Source organism: Xyrauchen texanus, chromosome 7 (assembly GCF_025860055.1).
Source record: "Xyrauchen texanus isolate HMW12.3.18 chromosome 7, RBS_HiC_50CHRs, whole genome shotgun sequence".
NCBI lineage: Eukaryota > Metazoa > Chordata > Actinopteri > Cypriniformes > Catostomidae > Xyrauchen > Xyrauchen texanus.
Window position 1 is genome coordinate 49,094,050 of NC_068282.1, and position 10,770 is coordinate 49,104,819.

Consider the following 10,770-nt stretch of genomic DNA (forward strand, 5'->3'; position numbering starts at 1 on the left):
GTGCAGACAGACAGCACACTGGAGGTTAAGTCATTCACTAAATAGGGAGCAAGGGAGCATCCTATATCTCTCTATGCAGTTAAGGGCGTTCACTCCTAAAATCTGATCAAAAAGTTCCTGCAGATGATGTTTGGATCACTCAACATGTTTGACACACATGGGACGATGATCATCAGTATATAGATTCACCATTTATAATGGATCATTTTATTTGAACATGATTGACAGTGATTGGATGATGCTGGACATTACATTGAATCAGAATTAATTATGCTAATTTATGATGTAATGTCTCAAAACAAAAATAGCCCAAACTCCTGGAAAAATAATAAACAATTTGATAAAAAAAACAACAGTAACTGATTAAGAACACTCTACATAGGCAGCAACACAAATAGTGCTCTTAATATTCAGCACAAAACAAAAGAAAGAATCACAATTGATTTCAATAGTTTGGTACTATGTTGCTAAGCTAAAGATGCAATACTCTTAGCATTGCTAGTGCCATGCTCTACCAGTTGAGTTATAGGAACTTAAAATAACAGGGTAGTGAAATAAAGAGTAAAATTGTAAAATCTTGTTCCTGAAGTGAAACCAGCAGAGAACCAGTGCTTTAACTCATGTTCCATGTCTTTAAGCTGATTTAACATTGATGGTCTTGAATCCCCGCAGGACAGTGGGCAGGTTCGTCAACGTTAAACTTGCGTGAAGCATCTTTGAGCCTGTCATCTTGGGAATGAACTTGACGGGTATCTTCATGGTTTCTCCAGGCTGGAGCTTAACACTGCAAATAAAACAAAATGACATTTAGAGAACGACACACAATAGTCACACTTATGCATGAATTACATTGCATTACATAACAACATATCAACATGCTGCTTGACATTTTCTCAGAATTTTTTTTGCAATGAAGGTGATGGCTAATGACAAGTTACTTCTGTATAGAATGTATAGTTGGCTCAGCAGTTGTTACTTTCTTACTAAATAAAGGGAAGTAGACAAAAATGGATAAAAATGAATGGTGGCGTGTTTGATATTTTCTATTTGAATTGGGCGATCGGTGCTAATGAAAGTCGATTTCTTACCGGCATGCACTGAACTGAAGCAAAAACACTTTACGAACCTCATTTCAACCTTCGCCTCCAAGAGTCCCGAACCCAATACTACAAGTTCTCCACTCACTGGGACATTGAACGGGCTTTTGAACATCACCGTTCCAGCTTGCTGCGTGTTAACAATGACCGAGTTCTCATTTTCAACCTGGAAGAATGAAAAGGGATCATATTAAATTGCTGTATTAATATACAACAATGTATTCTTCCTATTAAGTTGTTACTTAAAGCTAACATGAAATTGCATTCGCAACCCAAGAATATGTAATGAGAAATGAATGTATCACAATAAGACAAGGCACATGTAGCATGAGCTTCAATAGGTTAATCAAGAAAATAGCTTACATTTTTTAATATAGACTAAACCTCAACCGTTGTACACGTTGGGCCACCATACCTGTATATCGAGGTTAGGGCTGGTGATGTTAAACTCTTCAGTAGCCAGTTCTCTCTTCTGTGACTTCACATCCTCTATAACCACGGCCAGGTTAATCAGATAGTCCTCTCTCACCTCCTTCAGTGCATACTCACGGAACAAGATCTCGTGTTTTATAGTCACAGCTGGTAGAGAACAGAGAACAGAAATCGGTCATGCAGAACCACACAGTGACAAATGACATCTGTATGAAGACTGTGTAATTCCCATTGAATAATTTCACTCATATTCTGTTTCCCAAGTAGATTCAAAATGAATCTAGATTGATAGATGGATGATGAAGGTTCAGTAGATTCAGGAATTGCTATTTGTTTGTTAAAGCGGTCTGACTTGGCCAGACAAAATTACGTTGGGTCAACCAATGGTGTGCGTTTGGGACTACATGCTCAACCAATGACAGTCGGGGAGTGTTTGAAAACAGTCATTATGTTGGCTCGACAAAGCCAACATAATGACCAAGTGTGAACCAAATAAATTTTTAGGAAAACTATTTACTATTTATTTTTTTTTTTTTGCATGTTTATTAGGTGCTTCTAGTTACAAATAAAAAAGGGAAATGGAAAATGCACACAGCAGTCCCTCTTGGGTTGTTAAATTACAACTTGATGAGCACAAGTAACTTCTAATGTCATTTGGTACCAAGTGTACCAAAAACCAAGACCATCATTTCTAACAATATCTCCTCCAAGAGCTTTCAAACTACATCCACGAAATTTGGTACAGACCTTCAGACTGTTCTGGAATAGTGCGCTTTGTCTTTTCTAACTGATCGGACATTTGGTTTTCGCACAGCAGAAGATCAAAAATGGTGAAATACAATAGATTATAGACTTTTTGTTCCATGAACGGAATGTTTAAACAGGTCAACGGAATGCTCATTAATTCAAACTCCCAACTGTCCAAAATTCAAATGTAACTAAACACACAAAAGGCCTTTGATCTGCTTTATGTTGCTCTCTCTCTCTCTAACTGGCTGATTGTCTTACTGTAATGTCTGTATAACCATCACATTTCAGATTTTAAAACTAGTTAAACTTTCACACAAAGATTTATCAAGCCAACATATTTTAAATCAGATGTTTTAGCTTATTTACATATAGTTGGTTTAACACATTTCACCAGGGTTAAATCCATTCAAATGAAATCATGGTTCAAAGGGACAATGCTTCCAACGTGTCCCACCCAAATAAGGGATTGTCACATATTTAAAGATAAAATTATGCGCCCTATATCACAGGATGTGATTTGTCCCATATTTAAGCTGGTTAGATGCTGTCCCAGCGAAAACGCTCAACAGGGATAACCCCAGCAGAGTGAGGTTAATTAAACTTCGATATTGGTTGGAACTTTTTCCTTTGTTGTGTAAGGGACTGTCTGAAAAGTCCACCATTGTGCTAAAACATGCTAAATGTCCCAACCAAATAGGGTTGCCACCCGTCCTGTAAAATATGTGATCGTCCCATATTTAGAGATGAAATGATTCATCCCATATTGAATCGCTCTCTACAGAGAGTGTCCCGTATTTCTCAAGTTCAAAAGTGGCAACCCTACACTCAAATACATCAACACAGGTTCAGAAAACTGCACTCATCAAGCCTTTTCAAGAGGTCTTTTAAAGCAGGTGAAGCAGGCTTTTGTAGTTCAAGTAGGGTGCAGAACTCTTACATTCATTAGGATTGATCTTGAGATCATCGTGAGCCTCCCAGAAGGCTGAGATTGGATTGCCGTTGTACTCTTTGCTCTGAGCGTTCACATGCTTTTTCAGGTCTTTTGGAACAGCCTCTCCGTTGGTGATTGTGATGCTGAATGAAATGTTTTCTCCCATTACGGGGGCTTTCAGAAGACTTAGAGAAACAGCTATGCCCTCTGGAGCTGCATGCAAACACATGCAAAATTTAATATTACATCACTGTGATTAGTTGTGTTATTCAAACAGATAAAATGCAAAATAGTGTTAATGGAAAGGAAAAACAACACTAGAACTCACCTATTACCCTCCTAGAATCGTCCCCTCTGGCTGAATAAGAAACATTAAACACAACCAGTAAAACATTTGGAGACACATGATGGTTCTTATGTTAGAAAACCTTTGGATCTAAAGGCTTATGATCAAATGCTTATTGGCTCGACAAAGCCAACATAATGACCAAGTGTGGACCAAATAAATGTTTAGGAAAACTATTTACTCTAGAATTTTTTTTTTTTTTTTTTTTGCATGTTTATTAGGTGCTTCTAGTTACAAATCAAAAGGGAAATGGAAAATGCACACAGCATTTGTGTACCAAGTGTACCAAAAACCAAGACCATAATTTCTAACAATATCTCCTCCAAGAGATTTCAAACTACATCCACGAAATTTGGTACAGACCTTCAGACTGTTCTGGAATAGTGCGCTTTGTCTTTTCTAACTGATCGGACATTTGGTTTTCGCACAGCAGAAGATCAAAAATGGTGAAATACAATAGATTATAGACTTTTTGTTCCATGAATGGAATGTTTAAACAGACAAAATGCAAAATAGTGTTAATGGAAAGAAAAAACAACACTAGAACTCACCCATTCCCCTAATAGACTCTCCGCCAGGCCCTCCGGCTGAATAAGAAACATTAAACACAACCAGTAAAACATTTGGAGACACATGATGGTTCTTATTTTAGAAAACCTTTGGATCTAACGGCTTATGCTCAAATGCTTGAAATTAATTTTGTAGAAAAATATTAATTTCTATCAACACTTTACAATAAGAACTATCGATTAACAATATTTTTTTACAGCACTTCAAAATTTTGGTTGATGTTAATTTGTAAAAAAAATATTGTTACATTGTAACATTTACAACGTTAGTAGTAATAATAGTAGACAGTGTGTCAAGCTGACAATGAGTTCATTTTTCCATCAACTTCTAAATACTTAAAAAAAACAAGTCTTAAATGACTTACCAGCGGCGGGAAGCATGGAAAAATCTGAAAAATTATTAAAAAAGATTTGTTCACTTGATGTAAAAGCATCCTTAAAATGATGTCATTTTCTGTCTTATTGCTTGCTGTCTTACCTCTCTCATTTTTATATTCTGAGGTGATATTCTGCATTTTCATTGATCCTGGCTTCATGGTGCAAATCAGGGCTCCGACTCTCTTAGTGTCCATTATGGTTCTTAATATCCTTCCATTTCTTGTGATCATCGTACGCACATCTGCGTTCACTTCTGCGTAGACAAACGGCACGTCGTACGCCGCCTCCACTTTCTTTTCACGAACTGCTTTCACTGATGCAGGGCCACAACGATAAATTCCTGCGGAGAACATTTATTGTTCAATTATTTTTAGGGAGGATTATGACAATGTACATCAGTGACACATAAATATCCCTGCTGAAAAATATTAGCATGGCTGGCCACAAGCATAGTTGGAAAAGAGCCGATGGCTGTGCTAGATAAACATTAGACTAGCATAAACCAGTCTGGACAAGCTTGGAATTCTGTAACTGGTCTTAGCTGGTCTTTTTAACAAGGATAAAGAACACACTAAATACTCTAAATCCATTAGCCGTAAAAACTGACTGTTATTACCTGCGCTCCGCTCTTGGGGTGTTGGGTCGAGAACCTGCCAACCGTCGTACGCTTGACCCAGATCAGGCCTCTTCATCCAGCACTCTACCCACACATGAAAATTCCTGACAGAACCCAGAGATTTAAGAATGAAGATATGAATTATTTTAGGTTTGTGTGTGTTGGACTTGTTGTAATATTACTAGTCAAACAGCCGCAAACGTCACTGAGGAATAAACAAAGACGTTCCCAAATAAACAGTGATGCCAGCGATACCAATGGCTTATTTATCTTCTTATACTGGCTTTCTTTGGATTAAGTGAAATACTTTCAGCTTGAAAAATGTGTTTTTTTATTTAAGCAATAAGATACACCAGCTGTTAGCAGGGCCATTTTCTAAGCAAAAATATATATATAATTATAACTATACAAATAAACAATAAATGCCTCACTTTGTAGGGCCCCCTGGTGGCTCAGGGGACCTTAGCGCCCGCTTATACTGCATAGCAAGAAACGGCCCTGGATATTAGGCTATAAATGAACAAGACAGCATGTCCTTGAGTTTCATCTATAAAAGTAATATAAAATAATTTTATAATGCGATAACTACACTGATTATTACTGGGTTAATAAGATGCTCATTTTTGTAAGAGTACGGCCATGGCATTTAACAAAAATAGATAAATAAAATAAATATCCCATGCAGAGAAATCCATATATTTTTAGCTGCATAATCAATGCATCAAGACTCACCAAATGCTGTCCCGGCTGAGTGACAGTTTCTCGCCCGTCTCCGTGTAGTACTCCTCAATCTCCAAGTTTCCATTTGTGTCGTGGGCAGAGTTAAAGTTGGTGACCACACGAGTTGGGATGCCAAGGGCTCTCATTACTATTAAACCATAAAATAAGAATTGTGTTAGATGTTGATCGCCAATAACACTAATACCATTCAAATATAACTTTGTCTCTTTCTGATTTCAATTACAAATGATAAGGAATCGTTCACTCAAAAAAACAAAATTCAGTCGTTATTCACTGATAATCTTTCCCTCCATCGAAGCTCAAAGATCTCCTTCATGTCCATGTTTACATTTAGAAATGGCGTGCCAACGCAATTCAACATGCTTGATGTCACTAGCCTCAAACGGCATTGTTTTTTTCACGTGTTTTTTTTTCCAAACGTGGCACGGCAGTTGAAATATGTATAGCGAGATTTGAGAGCACCAGTAAAGAGGAAGATTTCCAGTGAATAATTTAAAAGGTTAAAAGTTATAACTTAACAATAATACTTCTTGTCTTTTTCTGAGCTTGGCAGATATGATCACTATAAACTTTTTGTTTCTGTCAAAAAGATTCTGTCAAATTTCTCCATTTGTGTTCCAGTAGAAAAAAATATTGGTTTGGAACAACATGAGGGTGAGTACAGTAAATAATAACAACATTAGTGGAAACCATTCCTTTAAAACAGGTATTCAAATGTATACAGTATCTGTCCCACCTGTACACATAACTGCAGCATAGACCCAACACTGTCCAAATTTGACAGGCCTAAACTGCGTTTGTGACCACTGCTTAAGAATATCAGCGCTGCCGGACCAATTTGAGGGGTTAACACCACCTTTATAGTCCCCTGACCAGTTCCCCACTATCACACCCTTATCATCCGGAGAGTTTACCTGTTAACACACAGAGAGAGAGAGAGAGAGAGAGAGAGACTATATTAATATTTGGAGGGAGGGAGAGGAGAGAACGAGAAAAAGAATAATTGAGATGAGACTCACCATTGCTGAAATCACTCTGCTGATGTAAATGGGGTCAGAGAATTTGAGTACATCTCTGTTCACATCGGCTTGATATTGAGGACTCAATTGAAACAGCTTCATACAAATGTCCAATATCCCCTTTTCATACTGAAAATGCATTGCACAAAGCAAGAGTCCAATTTAGCAACCAAAAAAAAAAAGATACTAAAATAAACGTATACATGAAACATATAAACTACCAGTCAAAGGTTTCGACACACCTACTCACTAGAATTATTCGGGTTTTTTTAAGTATTGAAAGAGTTCCATGTCTGCTGGATATTTGTTAACAGCTTTTAATTTAATATCCATCCCCAAATAAAAAAAAATAAAAAAATTGAATTGAAATTTCCATTTCAGTATTTTAGTTTTGTGCAAATTGTTTGTCTACGAAACTAATTTCAAGCATGTAAGATGTAAAGGTTTTACCGACAATGAGAGATGTAAATTCATTGTGCCCAAACATGTGTATATAAAGAAGGCCAATATGGTTTGATTTATGTGTGATAATCAGGGTTGGGAACAGTGGCATAGCCAAGGCTGGGCAGGGTGGGCCAGGGTCCCCCATATGAGACCCAGGCCCACCCAGAATATTTGAGATTATTCTTTGGCTTCAAATCTATATTTATAAAATTGTTTAAAAATGCATAAAGTCTTATTACTGAATTTTTTGAATGCGCCACTTCTCTTTTGTTAAGGTAAATTGGGTAAAAACTAAGTTGGGCAAAAACTTGGCCCATCCATTTTTATAGAGGCCCAACCACCCAAATGTATTTTCAATGATGTACGCTCCCAAGGGAAAGCTCCTCAATGACGTCATATCCACCTTTTCTCTCACAACAGTGTGAAAGCGTTCATATCTCATATCGCTGACGCGAGTCATGTGATAACCCTTTAACCGCTGACGCGAGTCATGTGATGACCCTTTACACGTATAAATATCACTCACTTCATAGACTTCAATGTATTCTGCAGCGCTGACGCGAGTCACGTGATGACCCTTTAACCGCTGACGCGAGTCACGTGATGACCCTTTACACGTGTAAATATCACCCACTTCATAGACTTCAATGTATTCTGCACCACCGAGGCGAGTCATGTGATGACCCTTTACACGTGTAAATATCACTCACTTCATAGACTTCAATGTATTCTGCAGCGCTGACGGGAGTCATGTGATGACCCTTTACACGTGTAAATATCACTCACTTCATAGACTTCAATGTATTCTGCAGCGCTGACGGGAGTCATGTGATGACCCTTTACACGTGTAAATATCACTCACTTCATAGACTTCAATGTATTCTGCAGCGCTGACGCGAGTCACGTGATGACCCTTTAACCGCTGACGCGAGTCACGTGATGACCCTTTACACGTGTAAATATCACCCACTTCATAGACTTCAATGTATTCTGCACCACCGAGGCGAGTCATGTGATGACCCTTTACACGTGTAAATATCACTCACTTCATAGACTTCAATGTATTCTGCAGCGCTGACGGGAGTCATGTGATGACCCTTTACACGTGTAAATATCACCCACTTCATAGACTTCAATGTATTCTGCAGCTTGACGGAGTCATGTGATGACCCTTTACACGTGTAAATATCACTCACTTCATAGACTTCAATGTATTCTGCAGCGCTGACGGGAGTCATGTGATGACCCTTTACACGTGTAAATATCACTCACTTCATAGACTTCAATGTATTCTGCAGCTGACGGGAGTCATGTGATGACCCTTTACACGTGTAAATATCACTCACTTCGTAGACTTCAATGTATTCTGCAGCACTGACGGGAGTCATGTGATGACCCTTTACCCGTGTAAATATCACCCACTTCATAGACTTCAATGTATTCTGCAGCGCTGACACGAGTCATGTGATGACCCTTTACACGTGTAAATATCACTCACTTCATAGACTTCAATGTATTCTGCAGCGCTGATGCTAGTCTAGTGAAACACCCTTTACATGGCGAACTCCTCTGAAAGGTGAGGAGTTTGGATCCCTGAAATTATAATTTTTTTACATGCATTTATTTATTTTGTGGAATTTGATAATCTTAGTGTGCCAGGGAAACACTGTTCTAGATATCTATATCAGCCATGAAAAAAACCTATATAGGTCAATCACTAATATGTGAAACAGTTTTTCAACCCAGTCAATGAAAGACATCTCACATCTTCAAGCTAATCTCACCTGATCAAAAGACCACGGTCTGCCAGAGTTGTTATTCGCTGAGCCTTTGAACACCACTCCGTAATCATTCCTCACATATTCCATTCTCAGATCCTCAGAGGACATGTACACTGAATCAGCTACAAAATATATAATATAATAGTATCATAGTTAACAATAAGCCACAAAAGTGATTTAACACAAGGGTGCGTTTGGTCTAAAACGGTCGCAATAGCAGAATGATAAAAGTTTAATAAATAGTACATTTATTAATGATAACATTGTATATTTATAATGCTTAAAATCCCATCAGAGACTTACCTTTGTTCCAGGGGTTGCAGAGTAATGTGAACTGGCCGAGCGGGTGTGTTTTTTTTACACTTGTGCGAGTCTCGATTGTAAGACTGAGGGTGTAAACCCCAATAGGAGCAGACGCAGGGCTGAAAAGCAACACCGATAACGCGTTGGTTGAATTCAGGCTGGGTACACCCTGTTTGATAACTGCGCTCCATTGAGAAGGCTGTTCAGAAACAGAGATGGGGATCTGGACAGATAACGAACCTGTAGAGAGAACATGAGAGAAGAGTGAGTTCAGGAGGGGAGCATCCAAGTCTAGTTCTGGAAGTAAAAATCCCATTCATTTTCTCCATAGAGACATTTTTATTTTTTGGTTATTTACTGTGTAAACCTTTCAAGACAGTTCACTTTTTCAGACATACATGCACATACCTAAAATTACTTTGAAGATCAGTTTGTCCTGCCGTGAATTAAATGGCCTTCCATCGAATTTCAATTGAATAAGAAAGGACTGTCCTCTCCGCAGAACCAGCGTGCTGGAACTCAGACCGTCTGTCCGGTGGCTGACCTGGTTTGAAAGTTGTTGCAGGTCCACACTTCTAAACTTTAACTCTGTACAAAATGAACAAAATCAAACAATAAACAAATGTGAAATTGCTTTTGACTTTGAATTATACATCAAACATAAACATATGAATCATAAAAATATTATGATATTATAATAACAAAAATAACAGAACAGTAAATTATCTGATTTAAAGTTTAAAATACCTTACATTTAAAAAAATAATAATACTCTAAAAAGACATGATTACACACACACATATATATATATATATATATATATATATACCTAAAAATAATAGCACAGTAAAATGATCAAATTTGAATGATAAATATTAAAATGCAACAAATAACTTTAAAACTTTAAAAACAACCACATTATTCTAAAGACTTAAAATCATGTCTTTTTTTACAAGTTGTTACAAAAGTAAACGTAAAAACAGTTATGAATCTTACCGTCCATGAGATTCAGCTGTGTATTGTCGCTTATCGTTAGATTGACTAATCCTGTGGTTTATTGGGCTTTTTATATGATTCCATCCTGCCCCTACTTGATATTAAGTCAAAAGTGGTCGGACCACATACACTTCTGAAAACAATGATTAACAATACAGTCAGTAACAACACCTACATGATTGTGAAATCACAAACACAGAAGAATTGTGCATTTAATGGGGTGGACACTGTTTGTACAATGTCCCTGAATGAAAAATAGGTACTCTTACTGAACTCACACATCTGTGGGGCAAAAGGTGAGTTCAGGACAGACAGGCGTGGAGCATTTCATAAACAGTGTAACTTCAAAAGTTATAATGGAGGAATG

The 10,770-nt window shown here is 37.6% G+C and overlaps 1 protein-coding gene across 2 annotated transcripts; it reads right to left on the bottom strand.

The window, feature by feature from the left end:
• Positions 1-362: 362 nt before the first annotated feature.
• tgm5l (transglutaminase 5, like) lies at positions 363-10,544 on the bottom strand. 2 transcript variants are annotated; one of them, XM_052129840.1, is made up of 16 exons: positions 10,404-10,544; positions 9,816-9,995; positions 9,408-9,647; positions 9,108-9,226; positions 6,880-7,008; positions 6,597-6,774; positions 5,852-5,987; positions 5,120-5,223; positions 4,604-4,843; positions 4,491-4,514; positions 4,108-4,143; positions 3,539-3,568; positions 3,217-3,423; positions 1,513-1,676; positions 1,127-1,263; positions 363-784 (listed from the first exon to the last, which is right to left on the bottom strand). In XM_052129840.1, the coding sequence occupies exons 1-16, from the start codon at positions 10,408-10,410 to the stop codon at positions 634-636; spliced, it is 2,082 nt and encodes a 693-aa protein (XP_051985800.1). In that variant the 5' UTR covers positions 10,411-10,544; the 3' UTR covers positions 363-633. The 2 variants fall into 2 exon arrangements, with proteins under 2 accessions (XP_051985800.1, XP_051985801.1); XM_052129841.1 differs by lacking the exon at positions 4,108-4,143.
• Between the last annotated feature and the right edge of the window lie 226 nt (positions 10,545-10,770).

What these genes read in the sequence shown, in the direction of transcription:
- tgm5l (XM_052129840.1), bottom strand. An exon ending in ACCCCAAGAGCGGAGCGCAG is followed by an intron (nt 4,844 to 5,119) that starts GTAATAACAGTC and finishes TGTTCTCCGCAG; the next exon opens with GAATTTATCGTTGTGGCCCT. An exon ending in TTCCATGCTTCCCGCCGCTG is followed by an intron (nt 4,144 to 4,490) that starts GTAAGTCATTTA and finishes TTTCTTATTCAG; the next exon opens with CCGGAGGGCCTGGCGGAGAG.